We start from the raw sequence: 27,594 nt of genomic DNA on the forward strand, positions 1-27,594 counted from the left end.
AGTCCCTTTGAAGAATAAGAAAAATTTACTTGTAGAATTACTTGAAAAAAAATTACTTGAAGAATAAGAAAAATTTACGTGTAAAGAGAGTGGGTGACTCAAAATCATAGTCACCGCACAAGACTCAAGTTTTGCGAGTCTAGTGCACATTTAGAGAGATAATCGGTCACATGAAGCTCAAAATCCTTTTGAAAATCTTCATCTTATAAAAAGTACTTTTGACGAAAAAGTTTCTTATCGGATAATAAAAAGAAAACTTCGCAAAAAAGATCAATATAATCGAAATATTCCACTTATTGGACTTTGGGTTGTCACGAACTGACATTTTGAAATAGTTCTTTTTATTGCATAAATTTGTCTTATCGAGTTAAATGGAGTGTGCTGTGAAATGCGATGGTTAGATTTACAAAAAAAGAAAAAAAGAAAAAAAAAAAAAAAAAATTGCATGCAGATAATTTTTGAAATCGGAAGAAGAAACTAAGATTCATTTGTTGTGTCTTGCCCATCTGATAAGCTAAATAAACTCACCTGGAGCAGAATTGTTAAAGTTATCGATATTTCGTCTGGAATTGATTCTTAAATTTTATGCTCCACGAAGGCTGCATAGATCCTTTCATGATTTCCTCTTGCTCAAAAATACAATGTAAATCCCTTTAAAAAGTTACCCGAGAAAGCATCTCTCTTAAGGCAGATAGTATCATGTGCTTTAGCGTACGCAAAGCTTTAATCAAAGTTGATAAGAAATGCCTTTGTATCAGTTTCTCTCTACTCATTCTATCTTTTGCATGTATTTCAGCCTGTTATTCCAAAAACAGTTCAAATAATTCGTCTTAATTTTTTTTAAACTTATTTGAAAAAGAAACATTTGATTGTCTTCTTTAGACTTCTAGTAAGATATAAATTTTCTAGAAACGCAAATATCCAAACTGGTCATAATTTTAAGCATAGGAAAAAATGAAAATAATGAATTAATAAAATAAATAAGTAATGTGTATAAAATTTCATTTCATTATTAAGTCTGTACAATTAAAACCGTGTGCTAGTCTTGAAGATACTAACGCTCTTAAAACGATTTAACCCTAAATTCGTGTTAGAAAATTGATTATTTTCGTGATTGTTTCTCTTCTTCGCTTCAGAAAGCACGCGAATTAAAGCAGGCCGTAAAAAAGGAAACTGGTAAGGTGGTGATCAGAGTGAAACGAAATCTGGGCCAAAACGTCGATTTTCACGGTCATTGCCACTGGTATCATTTTGATATGACCGTTTTTGCTGCATTCCCAGTAGCCATGACGATGCTGTTGCTACCACTGGGTTAGTAGGATAAATCAAATCGCTCTCTCTGTGTAATGCTTTTCGCTCGCAATAGTGACAGTTGTAAAAGTGCTATATATCCCTGAACATTGTATAATTTACCCGCAAGAGCTTACTCTTTTTCAAACAAAAAACATATTTTCAATGAAGAAAAAAGGAGGTATGTTAAATATATTCATTTTTTTAAAAAAGAATTTCTTATGTATTTACAAAATTATTTCAATGATTGACGACTTATATTTTTACGAGGACGCATGACAACAATGGATGTATTTATGCTGCTTATAATATTGTTTTACATTTTTATGTTTTTATAAAATGTATGAAAAGCATGAATGTTCAGACACGTTTTGTAGACACCATTTATAATTTTTCTATTTCCAGCCTAACTTATTCTCTTTAGCTATTGTTTAAACACTAAATAATATTTTCTACCAATATCTTAACTGTTTATACATATATATTACGGCTACATTCAGTTCTTCACATTTTTTCAGACAACTAGAAGTATTCTCTCCTTTAGAGTAATGAGTCATAAAGGTTCTGTTGTCACTATAACGAATTATCAAAACTTGAAATGCCTTCTGACAGATTGTTTTTTAGTTATCTTGTGCACAACACTGCTCTGCATGCATTTAGAGTTGTGATATTTTACTATATTTGTACCTCATTTTAATGTTTTGCTTTTAGTAAAGTTTATCTTAAAGCTGTTCATAGTGTTTTCTACATTGTTATTTTTAAATGGATAGGAAAATGTCTCCTGCGTACGATCTGTTTCTCCTGTTATTACTTCGTGTCTATGACTGCAATAATTAATGATCGTAACTTACAAATGCAGGTTATGTTTATCAAAGTAATTATTTTATATTTTCAGTTATGTAGTTTTAAATAAATAGAAGGTGATTTAAAAAAAGCATTGATTTACATTTTAATAGTTCGGCACTAGAACCAACAGTTGCAAATTGAAGTTAAATAAATAAATACAGTGTTATTCATAAGGTTTAAACACATAACTTGAAGGGAAAATGTCACCTGTTAAGGACAATGGCTAAAAAAGGAAGAAAATCAAGTTTATGACCTAAGTTTAAAAAACTGTTGGACAGTGCGATTAGAGTTAAAATTATTAACTGAAACTGAATTATCAGTTCAAAGACGTAAAAGAATCTGAAACTTTTTTTTTTTTTTAAATCGAACGGTGGGCACTTGCCTTTTTTCAGCATTGGCCACTCCTAAGACCGGAAAGTGGTGGCCATTTTATTATGGAGGGCAGGGCACCTAATAGGCGGCAACCGTTACCTTCCTATGAGGGAAGAGACAATTTATAACCATGCCTTCTCTGGTATTCAAATCCGGGCTCTCCAGTATCACAGTCGGCTCCCCTAATCACTGTATCATCTGGGCGATACAGTGCGTTTTATGGGAAGAGAGCAGAAACAAATGATAGATATCCTTCTTTCTTCAAACATATATCAGAAGGCAAGCTGAAAAGCCATAAAATGTCTTTACAGTTAAAAACTGTAAATTACTGTTAAAAGCTGTAAAAAACCTGTTGCGAGTAAAAATATTTATTCAGAAACTGAAGAAGCAGTGTGTAAATGGCATACGGAATCTGACTTAGACAACTCAAACCTGTTCATTGCAGTCAGCATTAACAATAAATGAACCTGTAGCAACAAACAATCAGACTTCTTAATAAGAGTTTGTGCTCATAATATGTGATAGTTCTTGAATATATATGAAAAGTAAGATGTAAAGATATGAAGATTTCTTTGAAGCATTTCTTTTTAAATTAAGCTAAAAAACAACCTATGATTATTTTGATAGTTTAAGATCTATGTCTGAATGACATCGAAATTGGTAGAATTTTATTCAAAATATGCGCTAACCTTTTTGACTAATTTTAAATTTTGCATTAGTGTGTTTCCCTTCATATTTAAAGTATGAAGTAACTTCTTGTACAGCCCCATATTTTTTTTCGTGTAAATGCATTTTATTATTTATCAGAATCTCACCATATCTGTCCTCATTCTGCTAGGGACTACTACTACGGTATCGCATTGAAAACGATGTTTATTTAGCCATTTAATGAAGTCCGTTTTTTGAACACCTAGACAGTATTTTCAGCTTTCTGCAGTATTTAGTATTAAAGGTTCATTGTGCTGTTGTTTGGTATTAAAAGTGTACGATCACTTTCGTTGTTTATAAAGTTAGTTATAATCTCACTACAAAATAATTATTAAAAAAGGCAAAATCGATATTTAAGGTAGCTAACATGCTAGTAGCATGAAAATAATGCATTTAAAAGATGAAATGAATGCAAAGGAATGAATGCATGAACGAAATGAATGCATGAAAATAATCAAACGAAATCAGAGCATAATGTGAGGTAAAACTGAGTGATATCACTAATGGATTTCACAAAGGTTATCCTCAGAATAAAAAGCATCCGGTTAACTATTGTTATACTAAGGTTTCAAAGGGGGAGGAGGACCGAAGTCTTTCCTTTTAACAAGCTGAAAAAAATACCTTGTTCATTTAAATCAAAAATAATAGCTTTTATTTCTTTTCTTTTTCAAATGACACAAAGTTGTGACAAGAAGTCAAAGGAAAGTATAAAAGAGAAAACCCATTTCACAATTTTTGTTGTCCTTTCAATCTTTGTCCTTTCTTCAAACTACGGTTCGGGGTTCACATTCCGGTGAACGGGCAGGCTTCATTTCATGATTTTCCATTTGTTTAACGTATATACAAGCCAGTTTCCCTTAGAAAGGCCTCCATGAAGGCATCCCTATCCTTAGGATCCTTTTGAAACATCATGATTCTTTTCGCCTGAGGCCTAACACTGTCCGAGTGGTAAAGTCGCTGAAGACTGGTAGTAGATTGTTCCAAGGGTAAAAATTCGAAACTAAAGTTATTTTAAGACGTATGAATAAAAGGTAAAAAAATCTTGATCTTCAGATCTTTGAATAAGGTTCATATCACACTTTAAGTTAATTAGATCAACTCCATTTATAGATTTTCTGGTGTCACTCCTTTTCATTTTTAATGGTAATAAAAAGAACGTAAACTCGGACTTCAAATAACTAAAATCTTGAAATCATTGCAACACCTTGTTTGCAACAAATATGTAATTGAAATGCTTTCACGAACCGCTTAGAATTGCTTCGGGGCCGCCAGTTTGAAGCTGCTGATAGATATCCAACCGCATTTTTCATTTTTGAAAGGTCCTTCGTGGCATTAAATAGGAATTAAAAACATTCCTCTGAAAGTTCACTTAATTTAATCTGTTCGTTATCAGGTTCATTACACACATGAATGAAATTGACGCCGAAAAGGTTTTCTGAGATTGGAATTGTGGTTCTCAAAATAGGCAAACACTTTACACTGAAGTGACAAAAATCATGGGATAGCAATATGCAAATATACAGATGGCAGTAGTATCGCGTTGAAAATGTATAAATGCGAAGTGCTTTGGCAGGGCTTTCATTTGTGTTCAAGTTATTCATGTGAAGAGGCTTTGACGGGATTATGGCCGCACGACGAGAATTAACAGACTTTGAACGCGGAATGGTAGTTGGAGCTAGACGCATGGGTCATTCCATTTCGGATATCGTTAGGGAATTCAACATTCCGAGATCCACAGGGTCAAGAGTGTGCCGAGAGTATCTAATTTCAGGCATAACATCCCACCATGGACAGCGCAGTAGCCGACCACCTGCACTTAACGACCGAGATCAGCGACGTCTGCGTAGAGTTGTCAATGTTCACAGACAAGCAACACTGCGTCAAATAACCGCAGAAATCAATGTGGGACGTACGAGGGACGTGTCCGATAGGACAGTGCGGCGAAATTTGTCTTCCTTGGGCTATGCCAGTAGAAGACCGACTCGAGTGCCTTTACTGACAGCACGACATCGCGTGCAGCGACTTTCGTCGGCTCGTGAGCATATCGGTTGGTCCCTAAACGAATGGAAAACCGTGGCTTGGTCAGATGAGTCACGATTTCAGTTGGTAAGAGCTGATGGTAGGGTTCGAGTGTGGCGCAGACCCCACGAAGCCATGGACCCAAGTTGTCAACAAGGCACTGTTCAAGCTGGTGGTGGTTCCATAATGGTCTGGGCTGTTTTTACATGGCATGGACTCTTTCCTCTCGTGCAACTGAACCGATCATTGACTGAAAATGGATACCTTCAGCTACTTGGAGATCACTTACAGCCATTCATGGACTTCACGTACTCAAACAACGATGGGACTTTTATGGATGACAATGCGCCATGTCACCGGGCCACAATTGTTCGCGATTGGTTAGAACATTCTGGACAATTCCAGCGAATGATCTGGCCACCTAGATCGCCCGATATGAATCCCATCGAACATTTATGGGACATCATCGAGAGGTCAGTTCGTGCCCAAAACCCTGCACCGTCAACACTTTCACAATTATGGACGTCTACAGAGGCAGCATGGCTCAATATTCCTGCAGGGGACTTCCAACGACTTGTTGAGTCCATCCCACGTCGAGTTGCTGCACTTCGCCGGGCAAAAGGAGGACCGACAAAATATTAGGAAGTATCCCATGACTTTTGTCACTTCAGGGTATTCTCTAACATTGAACAGCTATGCTTTCTAAGAATTCGTATTCTTTTCATTCCTTTGCATTTTGCTCATTAGTATTTCTCGTTAAAATATTTAGACGCTTGAAAGCAATATTCAAGATTTTGGAAAAAAGGAAGCATTTTATAAAATACATTCAATTCCAGGACATAGGTACCTGATTTAATTACTTTTCATTCATTCTACCCGAAATATATTAAAGCAGTAAAAAGTCATTTTGTACTAAAGATTTTATGGAAGAAATGCTTTTGCTGTACTATATGCTTAAAACTTGAAAAAACTTTACACTTGTTTTAAACTTGGAAAATTCTAGCTAATACAAACAAATTTAGAAATCAGTAATATATTTTTCATGTATATAATCGAAAATTAAGACAGTTCTCGATATAAACGATAACTCTGCTTTAACTTAAATTAAAGTACTCGTTTGATAATTAGTGTTTGAGTGTATATGTATTTTTTAAATATGTCATAAGTAGAGTGTTTCAGAAAACCTGTACGACTAAACACCTCTTGAACTTTTGGTCATCATTTCATAATTCCAATTAAATAAATGAATCAAACAATTGAATTATGATGATTTTGTTATGTGACACCATTTAAAAAAAGTGACAAATATCCCTATTTTCGGAAAGTCACAGTATTAAGCAAAAAACTATCGCAATGTATTTCGGCAAAAATGTAGGGATCTTAAAATTTAGTAGGGAAAAAGTGTCGACAGGGAAAATATTTCCACAGCAGAATTAGTCAAATTCAGGTAAAAAATATACCTATCACGGTAGGATTTTATGTTAATTAAGCAGTTATTAAGCTATGGACTTGGTTATTATGCTTTTTTTTTATTATGCTTACATTAACTTCTTTCCGTAGTCCTCACCAGAATGCAAATTAGCTTTTGTGTACAACCGGATGTAATATTAAGCCGAGGGTTGATTAATTAGAATGTAATATTTAGCCGAGGAATTAAGCCTATGTAATACTAAGCCAAGGATTTAAATACACTGTCCTCCAAAAGTTAAGGAACAGCATGTTTTTTGTGTCTAATTTAAGAATGAAGCAAAATAAAAACATGAAATTTACAGGACATGTTCACTAAAGAGTTGTTTATTGAATGCGACACAGAATGTTTCTAAAGTTCAACACAAACATGAATTTCAACAAAAAATTGCACTCTTGGCAGAGAAATCCAGTCTTAGAGAAACAGTATATCACAGTTTTTTGAGGAAAAATGGTGTGGTAAGATTACAAAAAGGGGTTTTTATAAGAAATGTGTCTACCTCTAGCTGCAATACATTGGCGGCAGCGACGTTCCATGCTGTCAATTAAGTTGTCGGTCAGTGAAATGGGAAGCAACGACCAGACACGGAGTAATCCTTGTTAAAGCTCATCTAACGACCTTGGAGGAAGACTTAAAGCAACAACCTGTCTCCCAAGGTAGTTCCAAAAATGCTGTATTGGATTCAGGTCTGGAGATTGAGCTGGCCATTCCATCCGCTCCATGCCGTGACCCTCAAGACATTCTTCAGCAACCCTAGCTCTGTGGAACCGCGCATTGTTGTCCATTAGAAGAAGCAGCCGCATATGGCCGGACATATTGACAGTCCCGGATCTAGGGGGGGGGCAAGCCGGGGTCTGTGCCCTGGACGGTAACTTCTGAGGGCGGCAAATTCAAGAGTGGCGCTGAATTATATTTGGAATGTTGTGAAATTTTGATGCAACATTAGTAATTTTAAAGGCAGGTTTAAAACCTCTTTTAAGAATATTTATAATTAAAACTTTTAATTTAAAACCTTTTAATTAAAAACTCGAAACCTTTTAATGGAGCAAACAGTTTTAAAAGTAAGCTAAGTACAGCCGAACACTACTTTAAAGATAAGATTAGGGAGAGGACAATAGAGGGACACCAAGCGTCACTGAAAAAGTCAAAGGCCCTGTCCCTCTGCCAACCCAACATATAATTTTATTACAAAGGTACTCCGTAAACGCCTTGGTCTTTGGTCCTTGTAAGTGACGCCTAGAGCAAAGAATCTATATATCTTCCTCTTCAACTTCTTTGCCTAGAGTCCCTCTGTTGTCGAATGAGATGTTTGATGTTCTGAAATGTTTGAGGATAACGAACATCTAGAGGACATGAAATTAGCATATAAAGTATTTTCTCCTTTAGGTGAGTGTGGGCAGCAGAAAGAAGACTTAAAATCGCTTGATTTGTCGGACCCAGGTAATTGGCCAATCACAGAAAAAAGGAACGATCAGCAACGATCTTTCTTAGTAGTCAAGCTGTATTATTAGCCAAAAAATATCCAGAAAACGTAGACCTTAGGTACACTGAACGTGATGGAAGACATTTGACATCTTCATTGTGGCACAGAACATTAGCAAATAGTGAAAAGCTTAAAAGATCTTGGCTTATATATTCTAAAACTAAAAATGCAATTTTTGTGCACCCTGTGAGATTTACCAGAAACATGCCACTGCCGTTACATTAGCATTGTGTACTACAGGATTCACTGATTGGAAGTGTATGGAAGTGTCGTGTGTCGAAATACTATCAATGCGCTGTCAAGGAGGTTCTAAATGTAAACAAAAACACTTCATCTGGAGACCGAAGCCCTCGGAGCAGTGCTTCACTCGCAGTGCGGGGTTGTCCCCTCCTTTCTTTCTTACCTCCATGGTCTGGCTAGTTATTGTTGCAAATATTGCAAAATTATGTGTTTCAGAGAAAATGTCATTTTGATTATTACAGTACAAAAATAGTCTTTTGCGTGAATATGTAAATATTTATTATGTTATCGACCTTTGTGCATACGAGAGTAGAGTTCTTGAGTAGGCTATATGAAGGTGTTATTGTGAAATGAATATTTAACGTGCTAGGTTAAAATTACTATTTGTATCGAGAAATTGGTGCAAAATTATTCAATCCATTGTATTAGTGATTTGTAATTTGCTTATATATTTGTTTAAATGAAATTTTCTATAATTTAGTAATGTCTGATTCCCACTTTTTGTGCTGTGCTGAACTATTTTAGCATTTAGTTCTGAATCGTTTTCTATTAGTCATTTATTAGTATGAGTATGTATTGTTGCAAACATTGAAAAAAAATCCCCATTTCAGGGAAAATGTAAATTTGATTATTTTAGTGCACCGGAGAAGTAACTGCTAAGAAAAAGGTTGGCACGGGTTTTTAATTATGTAACTTTTGGTATGTATGTTCTTCCACCAACGGCTGAGATGTAAAGTCTGAATACTGGTAGTTCGGTTGGGGTTAGAATCAACCCAATTAGCTGGCTGCATGACTGTTTCCGCCATTTCGCTTATGCGTAACTTGCATATGAGCCAAATACTCTTATAAAAACCTCAGCGAAGACATCTCCACTCTTAGCAGGTAGCTCTCTTATGCTTTGCTACAAGTAAAGAAAACTAAACCATTTGTTATGTGTATTTCTTTTAGAACAAAAATGGCACATAAAGAATTTCTTACTATAAAATGGATTTTACATTTTATCTCGAAAACTATTTCTATGTTTATTTAAAAAACTAAAATTTATTACAGAAACTTAAAGGAAGATGGGTAAGAGCGGCAATTTTAAGTTTTTGCCCCGCCTAGGAAAAATGCTAAATCCGGCGATGCATATTAATCAAGGATCTCGTCTCGATATATCGCGCCGGTCAAAGTTCCTCTATGGAACAGCAGGTCAGTGTGACCACCGAGAGAAAATCCCAGCCCAAACCATTATTCCACCACCTCTGTAACTGTGTCTTTCCACAATGTGGGATTTGTTGTACCTGGTGCGTTGTTCCCTTCACATCAGCTGACGACCTGAATCACTCTCCAATGTGAATCTGAACTCATCTGTGAAGAGAACAGACACCCGTTGTTGACTGGTCTAGTACACGTGTTCTGTTGCCCAACATAAACGGGCACCTCTGTATCCTCAGGTCAAAGGGACACAAACAACTAGTCGTCTTACATACAGGCTCTGTATTGTGCAGGCGTCTGCGCACTGTAGTAGCTGAAATTCTTGTTCCTGCTGCCACTAAATGATCTGCCATGAGCTGAGGCACAGTAATGTTACTCCTCCTTCGGTCCTAAAGAGCTAAATAACGGTCTCTCGCATGTGTTGTAACTCTAGGTTTTCCTGGAACATGTCATCTAGACACAGAATCCTCGGATTCCAGATGATTTCATAGTCGGTGGACCACCCCACGAGAGATATTGAGACGTCTAGCAACATCAGCTTGTGACATCCCCATTTCCATTCATTCATCGCTCGCCACTTCAATGAATCAGGCAGATGACTTCTCCTGGACATTAATAGACTCTCCTGGATATTGTCCACGAAACTGTAATGACAACTGACGATCAAGACTCGCGAACAAAAATTACAGTTTTTGCATTTTTCTCCAACTCCTATATAAGTATTCCTTTTTATAAAATAAAAATGGTAGCTATTGTTTTTGCATATATTTTCTTAAACTTCGTTATTGTCATGCATATGAACTGTGAATTTATACGTTCCTTACATTTTTGTAATGGTGATGTTTGAAAAACATGCTGTTCCTTAACGTTTGGAGGGCAGTGTAAATGGTGGGTATTTTAAATAACACACCTTATTTTTTCTAATCAAATCTTTCTTCACAGTCCCTAACAATCGCCAGCTTGTTTATTCGACCACGTATTCTACCGGTAAATATTCATACTTCTTCCGTTGAAATTTTCGTCACTTCTGTGGTCAAAACTGTTATTATATCCACTACGGAGTTATTACCATATCAAACCTGCACACCTATTTTCGGCTGACCTAACTTTCGCACTTTACTAGCATTTATCTAACGCACGAGGATTCTGCAAGTCAGTGAAGTCCTGCAACTGCTTTAGCATATATATTATTATTTCTTTATATAAAAGAGGAAAACAAAGCATTGCTCTATGTATACTATAAAACATTACATACATTACTGATAATCGAATTCATAATAAAGCATCATTTCAAATACAGAAAAAAAAAATTTATCACTTTATAAATACCGAAAAATTTAATAATTATATTTATATAATTAATATAAAATTATTATGTAAATAATTAATTGCTATAAAATTTTATTGTATAATAATAAAACAACGTAAAATTATGTTACATGTAACAGTTTTTAACTCTATAATTACAGAAACAATAAAATATTTAAAGCGGAAAAAACCAGAAAAATAGCTCAGTTGGATTTAGACTCACAATCTGCTGGTTTATGGAAAATTCAAGAATTTCGGTAAACGCGCCAAGCGTTCACGCTAACTAAACCTAGCCCAAAGTATGAAAAATCATTAACAATAGAAAATCAGAATTACAATTGAATATAAATATATAATTGAACTATTAAAAAGTTCGTTACAGTCCCATATTATGCTGATAGCTTTGACTATATATTTTTTTAATTTTCATCCTACTATACCGCATAAAATATTGCTTTATTTACAACATAAATTGTGTTTGTGAATACAGTGAATTAATTTACTATTTATATAATTTTCTTTCAAACGAAAGATTAGTCCAGACTTTGTTCCCATCACCATGGGTTCATCATGTGTTACAATTGCCAAAGCTTTAGTCAAAACGTCCGAATTTATTAACAAACATTTTTATAGCTTCACAATTACTCCGACCATCGTAGTTCCCTAAAGAGAACGGATTTTAACAGCTTCTCTAAGTATAGAAATTTAAAACTGACTGTAAAACTAATCTGCACATTCATCAAGGTATAACGAAAAGAAACAGCATTTCTCAAACTCATTTCATAAATATTTTGATATTTGCTCTCTCATTTCTAATATTCTTTTTTATATAATCTGAAGGAACAGTGGCATTGATTTGCAATATTTTGCCATTTTGGATGATCAAAAGCACTTCGTATTTTCAGCTGCACGTTTCTTTATTTTAAACGCTCAAAAGTGCAACGATCAATCAGTTTTGTGCAACGATCAATCAGTTGAATTGCAATAAAGCACACGAAAAAAATATACGTTGCTGAGAGTTTTGTGGGCAGCTTGATTATGGCTTTGAGAACCTCATCCGGCCAGTAGGCTGTCTTTTGAAAGTTCCGATCTAAGTTGTGTAATAAACTGTGATCTTAAAAAGACGTTAATGCTAAATATGACCGTAATGCAGAAAATGCGAATTGTGTTTACGCTCTCATTGTTCTTTTTAGAATACAACAATACAATTATCGCGCTTCTTTTTTCTATAATATGTTATGTTATATATTTACAGAATTTGGTATATTTTACAAATATCTGAGCCACTGAAAATTTCAATGCAAATTATGAATGGTAAAGTTACAAAATTTACTGTTAAAATTTCGTTTGAGTGTTAAAAATCTTATAAATTATTATGTTTGTGTTTCTCTCCAATATGGGGTAGAAACAGTGGTACGTATTTAAAGGTATTTGAATCACGTTTAAATGAATTACTTAAGAATTAATAAGTAGTAAATAATATTAAATAAGCAAGGAAATTTATTATCTGTCAAAACAGATCTCATATTAATTATTAATATTCTAACATCAGTTGCTCGCTATTGTTGTGCTTGCTTGTCGGTTTAATGAAAGAATGATATGAGCTGGTTATCAAATGAACTTTGAAATTACCTTGAAGGTATACTTTGTTTCTCAAAACGATGAGGCATAGTACCAAAAGTGCATTATGCATTCTAATGGAAATAATCGTTATTTCAATCATACAATGAGAGAATGTCTCATATATTACTCTGATCTATGCTACCGTGTTTTTTATGCAATACCGCGTGCCTTCGCAGTGCAACTGGAAAGCACGTTCGGCTAGTAATCGGAAGGTCTGGAGTTGGAAACTCGACGAGGGCATTGAACATTTTTCTCGGCTCCGGAAATAAAAAGGCTAATGATTTCTACAGTTTTAGCAAAAAGGCTTGTTTGCGTTCTAGTTCTCTCGTGCAAAGTCAGTTAAATTAAGACATGCTTGAAACAGTTTAGGAAGGGAATAAACATATAAATTAACATCTGCAGTAAGGTATTCAATGTCACGAAGTTATAAAACTATGTAATCAGTTCCCAGATCTCAAAATCTAAAAAGTTGTCATTTTTCAGTATCCTTCCATACAAAATTAATCTCCATTTCAGATTTCTGTGACAAATGGAGAAAACACTTAGTTTTCAACTTTCAAAATATGATCAACGAATTTTAGGTTAAGTACTTTTAAAATCCAGAGAAAGTGAACTACAAACTGCACTTCAGTTTCAATTGTTTGTAGCTTCATTAGGTTTATCGATGCAGTATATGGGGAAAATCTCCCGATTGCTAGCCGGAGGTGCTATCCAATTACACAACAAAGGCACGCGGAAAGTACATAATTTCTCCCTTGTTTTCTTTTAAGCAAATTATTCTGCACAGGGGTTGTTAAACTTGTGGAATTTGTTTCGAAAACAATTTTTTCAATGATTGTTCAAATTTCCCCAAACTATTTTTGGCCAAACTGCCTTTCATTTTGATATTATCTTTAACAGAGTATTTTAGTTAATATGACTGTTGTTTTCATCTTGAGCCAACACTGTTGGTGTTACCATTTTCAAAAAGTATTTAATTATCGTACAAGTTGCTGAAGGGAAGATTAAGACCCTATTTTATGCGAACATGCAGTTACAGAAGTCTTCAAAGCAATGTGTGTTGTTTGTCTAAATATGCAAAGAATTCTCTTGATGTGAGCCCCACAGTTGTATCATTTACCCTCTTGTATGTAAATCCTTAAATATTTTCTGACAATTAAAAATAGAAAAAAGAACCTTTCATAATCATGAAAAAATTAAAAACAAAGGGGGAGTCCAAAATTGTTAATTCAAGATTTAAATACTCTAATTATTTGTTTAAATCTAATATGAATGACATAAAAAGAAGAGTCCATTGCAGCCTCCGCAAAACTTATGTCTTTCTAAAATGGGTTAGAATTCCTCATATGCATGGTTTCCATTAAACTTCTGGAGAGTTTCCTCTTGACTGCTTTCGAAAGTATCAACAATGGTTTAAATATTGCAAGAAATAATTTCCAACATTTAGGATTATGCACTGTTGTAGTTTAAATGATAAATCAACTAGGATTTGATAAAATAACATTTATTAACAGACTTCAGAAACAAGCATGAGACATACTTAGATTAAAGTGATCGCATTTTCATCGAGACAAAGCGGGACAAATGGAATGAAATGAAAATTGTAATTTAGTTATGAAAGCAGACCAATAATTCAAAAAATGTATTTTGTTGTATACATTCATTTACTTATCTATAAATATAGAAAAATATATTTATTATTAACTATTGGTAACTATAAAAATATTTGTAAAACACTATAATTTGAATGTTATGTTTTTTTAATTAATTGAAAATTTTATTTAAAAAAATTATGGTTTTCTTTCACGGTCATATTTTTTATTCGAGTGAATACTTTGCAATAGATTCGAATCATTTATTAAAATGTCGTGAAATTTCTCACATGAATTGGTCAAATTATATTTTACGCTTAATACATATTTTAAAGTCTTAATGTTCAACTGCGTTTTTTCAATTTCCCATATTTTATTGATACTAGAAAAAACGCGTTCTATTGCTGCATTTGTTCCTGGAAGGGAGAGCGCATGTTCTACAATTTTCAAAATATTTTCATAAGGAATATTATTCCGTTTAAATTAAAGGAATAACTCTTCATTTTTTTGTCTGTTTCCACATTTGCAGACAACGAACATTTAATTTTTCTTCAGTAATGTATATTTTTTAAAATGCCACCCCATCAAAAAGATCATTTTCGCAAATATTATTTTTCGGAAAATGATTACTAGTATATTCAAAAGATTTTTTCACATATTCCCATAAAATCTCCTTTTTTAATGCTATCCAATGAAAATTTTTAATATCCTCGAATTGAACTGTCTGTTTTTCAAGATATTATAAAAATTTATATTATAAAAAACAAGCAGTTATTATAAAAATTTCTGACTTCTTTCAGAAAATCAGGTCACCTTGCTCTTCCAACCTAGGTGATGTCCTTTCGAATAACTAAAGGAACGTAATCGTTATCGATTCTTTCTCGCAATTTTGTTTTTAAATTATTGATTTCATTTGACACTTCCATAATTGAAATTTTGTCCCCTTCAATAATTTTCACAGCATTGTGAAATAATGTAGCTTGGTTGTGTATGAATTGATGCCAAATTTGTGATGAGACATTTTCAATAAAGAGCTGCAATATTCTTGGACATTTATCTTGCGATAAAAAGTATGATTTTAATGGTTCGTATATTTTTAAAATATTTTCTACAGCTGGTAAAAAAGCTAGTCGTCGTGTTTTACTGTAACCAATAATTCTTTTATATTCGATTTCTGCGCTTTCACAAAAATCCTTCAAACTTTCGAGACGCACAGTGTATATGTATAAAAATACGAATAAATTTTTGCGTTAATATTTTCAAAATCCACTGGAAGTAAGTCAGATGCTGTTTGAATAGTACTGTAGAGAATATGCGCTGCACAACCTGCCCCAATAATTTATTGGTTCAAATGTTCGTTAAGTTTTGTAAAAACGTTATTGATGGCTCTTCTAGCTTTTCCGCCAAAATTTGCGTTAGTGTTATCCTCACAATAGGCAATAATTGTATTCTTCAAATTATTATTTTTTAAAATAGTACTTATTGGATCAAAAATTATTTGTGAAGTTTCACCCGGCAATGAAACAAAATCTAATATTCTAATTTTAATTCCTGTTTCTGGTTCAAAAAGTCTAACAGTTGTGTGAAATAATATTAAATCTTTGTGGTTGGAAGCATCATAATATATGGATATAAATGTGCATTTAAATCTAATTCTTTCTGCGATTGTGAAAACGAATGTAGTGAAAAATCATTACAAATAATTGCTTCGGTTTTTGTCCTTGCACATGCAAATTTTTTGTTGTACAATGTTTTGATCATTTGTGACATACGATCATTTCATCTGAAATTTTGATTGTGGATTATGGTGTGGAAAGCAAATAGCCCTTCAGCTAATGCTAGCTGTTCCTCCGTTAACAATGCATATTCCTTGATGAGACGTAACGTTAATGATCGAACACCACCGAGTAAATCTAACTTGCTACATCGCCTAATTTAGTTTACTCTGCATGCATTTTATGTGTTTTTTTTTTTATTTATGTATTTTTTATTTCTTTATTTTTACTATAATAATTAATAAATAATATGTAATATAGTTTTACAGTACATTTAAAATAAGAAATGCAGATGTTTTCTAAAAAGCGGAAAATTTTTAAAAATCGGCGGGACGCGGGACAGTTCTCCAAAAAGCGGGACTATGTGGTCACTTTAACTTACATATAAAATGGTTAAAAAAATTTCCGCATATAATTGTTCCCATCAACTAGTATATTGCATATTATAGAACTCAACTGACGTCAGTCCATGTTACCTCAGTCCAAATTTAGATGCGATTCTTCAAAACCAAGTGCGAGATCTGAGACTTTTTTTCTGGGCAAGATCTAAGATTGAAACGTTATTTTGGTGTGTTGTAATTGGTAAAACACATCATTTCAGGATTATTTTTACAAAATTTTCAGCTACGAGGAATCTCTTTTTTCTGTAGTAATTTCACTGTTTCCTCCTCATTTTTTGTTTTTGTAAATCCCAGGCAACTTTGCTATTGAACAAGAATTTCTATCTACACAATTAAAGAGAACGTGTTTTCACAAAAAATTAAACAAGTTACATGAATAAAATAAATGCTTAATAAAGCAAACAAATAAATATTGAGCTTTTCTTTTTTGTACATTTTGATTCCCTTTAGGTCATACATACTTTGTCATTTCATAAATTACCATTTCATATTTTTAATTTTATAATTAACACCTTACTGGATTTAAATTTAAGATCTAATATGCAGCAAAATCCCAAATTGCCAATGTCACAAATATTCTGGATCTTTGTACTAAATCTCTAACAGCAGTCAGTATAAAGCCATGTTATACAGGGTATAAAAAATTGCAGTGACAGTTTCGTTTTCAAGGATGTTCATGGTCTGAACAACATTTTGTTGTTTCGGAAATGCTGCTTAGCACAGCCAAAAAGAAGTCCAGTAGACATTAAACTAATTGGATGGAACATCGTGCATAATTTTTTAAATTTCTGTGGCATATGCTCAGAATGAGAATGTCAAACAGGGCTCGATAAATAGGTTCTGCGTGCTTTCATAGAGGACTGGGAAATAAAATACATCTTCTGTTTTGAAATGACATCAAAAGGAACAATTTCTAGATTTCATTACAAATGCTTTATATATTGCAGTCCAATGCACAAAGACTACGGTTAGTATTGGAAAAATGCACAACCCAAGCTGTTCGGCATGTAAATTATATTTATTTAATGGGAATAAGAAAGTGTAATAAACAAATAATAACACATGAATATTCAGTTCACTCATAAAACCAAGATGACTTAGCTGATCACATTGTTGCTATCTTCAGCAAGTTATCACATATTTTAACACTGTTTTTTGCAGTGTCCATATAACAGAAAAAGTACCTGCAATTTCTAATAACAGTTTTTAAATGGAACACTATCATTATGAGTTATAAAATATACTTTTTATGTCTTATTAGGGCAAGTTATTAAATTATAGAATTTTTTTAAAGTGTGAAAACTAACAGTCTCTTCATGAAGAAAAAGTTACAAAAATGATAATTACTTATTTCTAAGTAAGAAAAGATGTATTTATAATTTATTTAAATCTGTTATTAAAGGAATAGTAATAATCAGTTACTCAAGTATATGTTAAAATCTAAAATAAACCTAACACTTATAAGTGTAAAAATTACTTGACATGATCTTTCAAAATATATTACCTAACTATGTTACTTCTGATTAACATTTCTTATATAATAAAATATTTCTCAGATTGAATTTTCCTTAAAAACTTGAATACATATTTTGAACATAATGCCACTCATGATATGTCCCCATATATATATATATATATATATATATATATATATATATATATGTCATAATAAAAGCACAAGAAAAAGCCGGAGCAGTGTCGATGCGTGCTTAGATCCATATTGAAGAAGAATTTTGATTGCGTAGTATTTAAAGAACTTGGCAGTCGAGGCAGTTTTAATTCCATTTTTATTTCCAATTGATATTTGTGGCCACAATAACTTGGCACTCTAGTCGTGCCTTTCCACACAAGATTTACATTTTTATATATTGTTAAGATAGAAAACAAGCCAGCGAAATTACATCTTAGCAGAGTAAAGAGCAAAGCTGAAGTGCGTAGTTATGAAAGATGGAAGCACGCGAAGAGAAAAGTTTTGGTTTACAATTCGGTGATTGGTTGTCATGTAAGATGTATGAATCAGAATTATAATATATCTATAAACATAAATTCTTCCTCTCTAGTCTAAAATCGTAATAACTTATCTGCATTGCGTCATTCAAATTAATCATGCGATCTTACGTAACCGTTAATACCAGATGCCTCTTGACAACCAATCACCGAATTGTAAACCAAAACTTTTCTCTTCGCGTGCTTCCATCTTTCATAACTACGCACTTCAGCTTTTGCTTTGTGCTCTGCTAAGATGTAATTTCGCTGGCTTGCTTTCTATCTCAACAATATCAAAAATGTAAATCTTCTGTGGAAAGGCACGACTAGAGTGCCAAGTGATTGTGGCTACAAATATCAGTTGCAAATAAAAATGAAATTAAAACTGCCTCGACTGCCAAGTTCTTTAGATATTACCAAGTTAGCATTACTAGCATACTGCGCAATCAAAATCTTCTTCAATATGGGTCTAATCACGCATCTACAGTGTTCCGTCTTTTCCTTTGCTTTTAATATGACAATTAAGACTCTAAAAATTAAAAATTATTTTAAAAAAATTGATATTTATAAATTATACTTTTAAAGAATCAAAATTTTATGATTTATGTTTTTCTTTTTTATTTGCTAGTGCTTTAACTCTTTCTCTTTAAAAAGGCTTCTCTGTCGCTACGCGTTTTTCTTTTTGAAGGGGGGAAATATGTAAGATGTATGAATCAGAATTATAATATATCTATAAACATAAATTCTTCCTCTCTATTCTAAAATCGTAATAACTTATCTGCATTGCGTCATTCAAATTAATCATGCGATCTTACGTAACCGTTAATACCAGATGCCTCTTGACAACCAATCACCGAATTGTAAACCAAAACTTTTCTCTTCGTGTGCATCCATCTTTCATAACTACGCACTTCAGCTTTGCTCTTTACTCTGCTAAGATGTAATTTCGCTGGCTAACTTTCTATCTTAACAATATATAAAAATGTAAATCTTGTGTGGAAAGGCACGACTAGAGTGCCAAGTGATTGTGGCCACAAATATCAATTGGAAATAAAAATGGAATTAAAACTGCCTCGACTGCCAAGTTCTTTAAATACTACGCAATCAAAATTCTTCTTCAATATGGATCTAAGCACGCATCGACACTGCTCCGGCTTTTCCTTGTGCTTTTAATATTACATATATATATATGGGGACATATCATTCCTTTATATATATGTATATATATATAAAGGAAAATATATCACACTTGGTAAGTGTTTGTATAAGTTACAAGCTAGTTAACGGAAGCAAAGGAAGATGAAATGAGTTAAATAAAAACTGTTAAAATGAATAAATTATTAACTTTTATACATCCACTTGATATTTTATAAGAAACAATGCATATCTTAACAGAATGTTTTAATAGGTATGTATATACAATACATGTTATAGTTACAGAGTTATTAATACTGAACTATATAGGCTAAACTAAGGATAGTCATTATTAAATTAGAAAGAATTATTATTATTTTATTGTTCACTTTCAACCAAATATAATCATTATTAAATGTCATGGTTTACTAAATCCCAAAAATTTACAGGAAAGATGTAATAACACAGGTACGTACATGATACGTACAACTTCAGCATTCCATAAGCCGAAAAAAAGCACTTCTACCTACATTGCTATCATATCATATGAGCTCATTCTCAGCTAAAGGAGTTTTTTTTTTTTTTTTTTTCTTTTTTCGTGTATACCTAATATTTATCTTTATTGTAATGCGACCACGCTAACTACTATATGCAGTGCTAATAACTGCCAATAGCCAAGCCATAAAAAAAAGGTACCATAAGTACACTCTGTTGAAAAATGAACCGCCATTTTTCTGTATTTAATAGTCCCCACTAATCACATATGAAGTTTGCTACTTCAGTAATTATGTTTGACACATTCACAATTACATATAAAGCGCCATTGCGAAATATAGGGGATCAAGTATCAAGCTACAAAATACGACATATCATCACGATAGTTCGTTCATCGTCCATCTCTGCGCATGCCCTAGCCACACAATTTCGCCAAGACCTCGTAAATCGCCAAATTTAGTCGCGGGTTGGGTTTCCTAGGGAGGAATTAAAAATACCGTGGTATGACCAAAGAATCTGACGACCTCTCGGACCAAGGACCAAGGCGTTTGAATTACGGAGTACCTTTGCAATTAAATGCAATTACCTCCACATCTTCGTTCAGAAAAAGGAATGGATAAGAGAAAGCAGTAGCCAAAGTTTATGAAAGAAGCAGTTAAGCAAAAAATCAAGATTCGTTGAGAGTCCTCTTGTTTGGACACAGGAGGAGAGAACAAGCATTGATCACAATTGAAGGCATTTAGCCCCCCGTCGCGAGTCAACTGCTTGCCCTCAGATACAAAGGAGAGGCAACCGGAACGCAAAGCGTGAATGGTTGCCATGGAGACGAGTCAGCTGATGGAGAGAGGCGCGGAAAACCGGGCCTCGGGAAAGGTAAGGTAACTGTATTCAAGCTATGAGCTAAGAGCCTTGGGGTGGTCGGGGCATGGAGGTAGGAAGTAAGGAGGTAGGAAGTAATGGAGGTAGGAAGTTTCCTACCTCATGGAGGTAGGAAGTAAGAAAGGAGTCGCCCTAAACAAGTTTCTCCGTACCCTGCTCTGAAGCACCGGCGATCCCTACGTGGTGATCAAAACATTGGGTCATTTACCATTGAGTTCTATGGGATTTGACGCGTTCGGGTGTAAATATTCTGTAATTACATCGCAAATATACATATAAATGTATATATTTTCTTTTTCTACAACACTTCAGAGTTCTAAGTATGTGAAAACAACATATTTTTAAACAACATTTCATTCTGAACGGAATTAAATGCTATACTTTTCACAGGACAGTTTTCTCAGAATGGTTTAATTTGAATGAAATATTTTCACAAGTTTTCGTTAATTACATTAGAAAAAAAAAATTAAGGTAATTCGATTTTATTCGGTTAAGGTACAAAAATTAAGATCAAAGTTTATTGTATTATTAATATTAAAATTATGCATTATTTCTTTTCTATTTATAGAGCTTCTTCCTAAAATACGACATGATTTTTTGGCTTCTTTTAAATCGAAAAATGTAAGTCAATTTATAATTAATGCTCTATTCGGTTCATTTTAAATTAGAGAATTATTAGGAATTAGCGAAATACTTATTTAAAGTATTTCGCTAATTCCTAATAATTAAATAGGTATTAAATAGTATTTGACTTTCTCTGAACATTTCTGAAAGGGAATAAAATACTTTTTTTTTTTTTTTAAGTATTATTTAAAACTTGTAACTGAGTTATTATAAAATGTAAAGGGAATAATTCTTTTAATTAGACTTATCAGATTTTTTTTTTTTTTTTTTTTTTAAATTCTTCATTTCAACAATACATATTCCAAAACTCTTTATTACGTTCTTAAGTGCGCATCTTATAGCATTTGCTTTACAATACCTTTTAACAGATTGCTTTCCAATACGAACAATTCTTGCTTAAATAGTTTTATAACGTATTTGTCAACAGGATTTCAATTTATGTTTACAATTCAATATTAAGGTTATTATATATTTAGATAATATTTATAATCATTATAAATTAGATACATTTAATCATTAGATTTCTTCACAGTACTTTCACAGTTGTTTATAAGTGAATAAATTCTTCATTTCAAATACATTTATAAATAATTTAATGAATATTTAAGTATTTTGTCAAAGACAGATACTTGCTTTTTGCAAGCACATGCATAAATACCCGTATAAATAATTTATCATTTCCGGCATGTGCAAATCTTTAATTTCTGTGCATTCACTATATTTTTCGTGTAAAGTAATTTACACTAATTTAGCATACACCCGAAAGTTTTACATAAAAAATATATATGAATATAATTTGAATGAAAATTATAAGTATTATTTTTAATACCCACTCAAAGGTCAGTTTTCCGTCAAAATTCCTCCACGATGGCATCTCTCTCTTTAGGCAGATAGCCCTTGCATGCGTTACTCTATTTAATAAAAACTTAATCTGACCTATGTGCCTAATTACAAATATTTTAACATACATAATTTTATATTTACATTTAGCCATCAAGTTTCAAACTTTTCAAATCTTCTAGAAAATAAATTTTGGCAGATCTCTTTTAGCAATTTTCTTAAAATCTATATTTTTGTAGTACAACAGCTTAGAATTTTATAAAACAAATTCATAATCAAAATCGCCGTTGTTAGTTATCGAAAAATAACCAAGATGTGATTTTTGCGTAAATGTCAGTAAACTATACAAATTGCTATTATCCATCACACTATGAATGTTTCTTTCATGCGAGAGTGTCCCTTTTTCGATTTCTATGGAACTGTTGTGTGTCGAAATACTATCAGAATCTTGTCAAGCGAGCTTCTGAATGTAAACAAAGAACGCCCCGTCTGGTGACCCAAGCTTCAAAGCAGTGCTTCACTTCTAGCGCGAAATGGCCCCTCCTCCCTTTCCTACCTCCATGGGTCGGGGTGGGGGGACGAGGTCATTGACCGAAGAAGGCGAAAGAGTCGAAAAAGCGGTTGCTGAGGGAGAGAATTAAAGATAAGCTGTGAGGAAAAATGGAGTAGGCTATGAGCGGCGAAGAACCGAAGGGTGAATTTGGTTGAAATGCAGCTTGTATTGCAGAAATGAAGCTCTTGTATTTGGAAATATGATACAAAATTTTAGAAGCAGATGGATTATAAGATTTATAGGAGTTAATGATATTTTGTTAAAATTAAATTTTTATAGTGAATTTTAAATCTGTAAGAATTAAAATACTTAAAAGAATTAAAATACTATTGCATTCTATATGCGTCTGGCGGAAAAGGTCTTGGCAAGGGTGGGTATAGATATAAAATAGCAGCACGGTGGTGGTTGCGCGAAAAACTATGCCAGATTAGGTCTGGGGGGTTAAAAACAGTTAAGTGTAGCTGGGTTAGGCCCATGAAGTACTGGTAGATTAGCCAGATTAGGTTCCCCGATCAAGCAAGCAAACCCTTTTAGGCCGCCTAGGGAAGATGTTATAGGACCTGTCCATGACAGCCCTAGGTCTTTTGGCAGAACTAGGTTCTGCCGGGTCATAGGCTGGAATGTTATGCAAGACCGGGTTGCTAATCTGTTCAATTCTATGAAAAAATTTTGCCGAAACATGCTTGAAATAAGCGTCTAGGGGAAGAATTTTGAGGTCTGAATGGAGTACTTCATTGCGTACGTACCAGTGAGCATTAGTTAGGATGCGAAGCGTGACGTTTTGGAAAACTTGGATTTTCTTTAGATGGGAGTTAGCTGCTGTGGCCCAGATAGGTGCTGCATAAGTCAGGATAGGCATGATGGTACTTGAGTAGACGAGGAGCTTGTTGCGGAGAGAGAGGTGGCTGGTTCTGGATATTAGTTGCATAAGTTGATTTCTGGTAGTCTTGGCTTTGCTGATAGTATAGGAGATATGGACGCCCCAGATTAGCTTCGCATCCAAATAAACTCCGAGATATTTATAGTAATCCACCCAAGGTACGTTTTCATTGTAGAGCTTGAGTGGTTGGAGTTGGCTGTGAACATTCCTTTTTCTGGAGAAGAAAACGATGGCGGCACTTTTTGCAACATTAATTTTGATTTTCCAGTCAACGAGCCAGGACTCTAAATCTGACAGGTATTGCTGGAGATGATGCAAGGTGTGGTGAAGAGTTGAGTGTTGAGAAATAATGGCAGTGTCGTCTGCATAAAGTGCAAGATCGACAGTGGGTAATTGTGGAATGTCGTTTACATACAGGTTAAAAAGATACGCGCTAATTATTCCTCCTTGAGGGACCCCAGCCAGGATAGGACGGGGGAAAGAGAGAGAATTTTTAACTTTTACACAAAAATGTCGATTACTTAGGTAAGAGTGCATTAGTCGCACAAAGTCAGCCGAAAGTCCAAGTCGCATGAGCTTGTAAATAATGCCGATGTGCCAACACCTGTCGAATGCCTTTGCTACATCTAAATAAACAATAGCAGTTGGCATTCCATTGCGAGCACCCGCGTGAATGATTTCCACTACTCTCAGGAGCTGGGCCTGAGTGGAGTGTTTAGCTCGAAAACCGAATTGTTGTGGGATAATGATATTTCGGTTTCGGCAGAAATCTTTCAGGTGTCTAAGCAATATAGTTTCGTAAAGTTTACTAAGAGAAGACAGGAGGCTGATCGGCCTGTAATTTTGAGGGACTTTTGGGTCCGAAGCAGGTTTTAGAATAGGAATTACGCAAGCATTTTTCCAGCTATTAGGATAATATTTTAGCCTTAGCATAGTATTGAACAAAAATGCTAGGTAAAATATAAATTTAACTGGGAGGTTTTTAATCATGCGATTGTTAATATTATCCAGGCCAGGCGCCTTTTTGGGGGTTAAGTCGCGACCCGGTTCAGCCTAGGGGTTTGAGGCTCTTATGGCGTAGTAAATAGTTTCGTTATATCCCTCTTTTGAGGCTTTTCTGCAAATATCGACTCCTCTGCCTTCTAATACGTGGTTGTTCACGGGATGTTGCATCTAGTTGCAGGAAAAGTTAAACAAATTTTAATTGATTGATACCATATCCTGATCAATAATTTTATCAATCTAATAGATTGCATGATCAGTGTTAGCACGTCTAGTGATGTCCATATACTCATACGGATAGCATTATATTCCAGTAACTGTCCTTATTTTTTGTTCTATTATTAGCGACACTTGATTTTTCCTCTATAATTGAAAATTATTGGCCTGTTTCCTTAAATTTTGCAATCATTACTTATACAACGGCATACTGGGAAGAAACATTTCTTTTAGCCAGAAGAGATAATTATTTCAAGAAGAGAAATGCTGCTAAAATATTCGTTAAATTCACCTTATGATCTTTCAGCAGAGAGTGGCATTTTTGACTTGTTAAGTAAATCATTCCATACTCGGTAAACAGTGTCTTCAAGAAGAAAATTATTTCTGAGATACTAAGGGAGATTTCTTATAACTCTGGCCTCTGGCTGTATCGCTAGTGATTAATATGCACGTGTCTTCCAATGATATCTGCATTTCTAGCGATGGAAAAGGCTGAAGTCTTTTGCGCATGTGTCTGTTTCTGTCAGTTCATTCTGTAGTTTCCCTATATATAACGTGAATACAAATTTCTTTGGTAAATTCCTCCATAAAGGCAACTTTCTGTCCTGACCAGATGCCGCTGGATACTCTGATTTAATTTATTAAATAATCATATTTTTTAACCAATCATGTGCGTAGTATCTTTATTTATCTGGACTATAGCAATTAAATAGTCATTCATACTTCTCATCGGCTTACATTAGAACGTGATTACTATAATGCGCATGTTTCTGGCATATATTTTAAATTTTTACTCGAAGTTTAACTTACACATTATGAAACCATTCTAAACCACACACAGTACATAGCTAGATCTCTTTTATTTTTTACACATGTCTAGCACACCGAGAAGTCGTCTGCAGTCTTCTCTGAATTTTTCATACTCTAACTCGAACAACTTATCTACACTAAAACATTGTACGAATTCATTCTGTAATAATGAATATTCTAAAATTATTACAGCTTTATGTAAAATTATTGCGTGTTTTATTTATTTAAATGCATGGTTAATTTTAAAATGTTTCGATTTTCTTTGTTACCGTACACATTATTTGAACACTTTAAAAGCATAATTTAAATGCATGTAGATTAACTAATATAAATATTAATTTATAAGCATTTTCTTTGTATCATTTTATTTGTAATGTTGATTATTAATTTCTGTATTACAGATCTTAATAGAGGATGGTTATAATTAAAGTGACTTTACTCAACTTCTGTAAAGCCCACTCTGTTTGACATATTTCGTTTAATCTTGGTATACGCGTTATATGAATTACAGTAAAAAGAAAACTGCAATAAGAATAGTAGTTCAAATATAATTCACATTTTGACCATACTGACTTGCATGAATGAAAGAGCTACAGCAACATCATGTTGCTGTAGCTTTTCAAGAAGCCATTCAATGCTATTGTTGAATATGCTATAATACGTTTTGAACACGTGATTGAAGCAAATGGAATGCGCATTGAACAAATGCTATGTTCCTAATATGTAGTTTTTGTTCTTAGGTGCCAGTTTTTCACATGTTTTTCGAAATTTGAACTATTATTTTTTATTGATGTGTTCATTCCCCATGGTGCATATAACGTATATTCCAAGTTTCAAAGAAATATGTAAATCAAAACGTTTTTTTATGTAGTTCTGAGAAGTATCATTTTAGATATAAGCACCCTGAACTATATCAAACTAACGTTTTGACATAACTGTTTTTTAATTTTTCTGAATCACCCTGTTTATTTGTAATATTTTATCTAAATCCCTTATTAGCTTTAATGAATGACGGATGAAGTTATCCTATTTAGATATAAGACTGTGCTTAATTCTGTTGTTAGCTTGAATGACTGATAAAATCATCTGCAGAAGACATTATTTTATTGCCTTTTTTATATTTAACTTTACATGACTTAATACTGTATTTTTATCACTTTGTTTTCAGGCAGAACTACTACTTATATCAATGGAATTATTGTTTTCTTGTTTTATCTTCAAATTTTATCCTGCCAAGGCTTTGAGAAGATCATTACAGAACAAGACGCTCTTTCTCTTCGCCCTGGTAGACTCTTTGTACAAGTTGTAACCGAACCACGAAGCCTGATTAGACTTTTCGAAGGCCTGAATCTTTCTTTCCAAATGCTTAGACACTGGGGTAGAACTGGTTCTGCATTGATTCGCCTTCCTTTTGATCCAACCATTATGCCGCATGGCCGTGAACATCCATGGCTAGAAGTTTGGAAGAAGCCAAATTATGCTCGAATGCCTACGAGGTTCACTGCTGAAGCTCCTAGGTATATAAAGCTGCCAAAGAAAGAAAGCGGACAGCGAAAATTTTTCAACAGCTTTTAGATGCTTCCTTGTTACTAATATTCTTATTTTATACGACTATTGCCAAAACTTAATGTGAAAAGAAATAAGCAGCTATTTTACCTTACATTACAAAGATCTAATGAAATATCAAGTTTTAATTTAAGTATATGCTTTAGGTAACTTCCAGGCCAGAATCAGTCTTTTCAATTGCTAATACAAGTCTCTTGTTACGTTCCGTAAACTAACTACAAAAGTAATTAAACAGAATTTTTCATTAAAAGGTCCATGTTTGAATCGAAAATGAAAGGTAGTATTTT

At 33.6% G+C, this 27,594-nt stretch overlaps 1 protein-coding gene across 2 annotated transcripts; it reads left to right on the top strand.

The window, feature by feature from the left end:
* Window positions 1-223: 223 nt before the first annotated feature.
* On the top strand, window positions 224-27,557 carry LOC146993435 (uncharacterized). Of its 2 annotated transcripts, XM_085806951.1 has the most exons (3): window positions 224-1,471; window positions 21,385-21,437; window positions 26,910-27,557. In XM_085806951.1, exons 1-3 carry the CDS (start codon window positions 1,456-1,458, stop codon window positions 27,048-27,050), a joined length of 210 nt encoding a protein of 69 aa, XP_085663077.1. In that variant the 5' UTR covers window positions 224-1,455; the 3' UTR covers window positions 27,051-27,557. The 2 variants fall into 2 exon arrangements, with proteins under 2 accessions (XP_085663077.1, XP_085663076.1); XM_085806950.1 differs by lacking the exon at window positions 21,385-21,437 and having other exon boundaries at window positions 1,186-1,471.
* The last annotated feature ends 37 nt before the right edge of the window (window positions 27,558-27,594 follow it).

This window comes from Stegodyphus dumicola, chromosome X1 (genome assembly GCF_044657685.1).
Source record: "Stegodyphus dumicola isolate Sdum_Otavi_A_Nest chromosome X1, ASM4465768v1".
Taxonomy (NCBI): Eukaryota; Metazoa; Arthropoda; class Arachnida; order Araneae; family Eresidae; genus Stegodyphus; species Stegodyphus dumicola.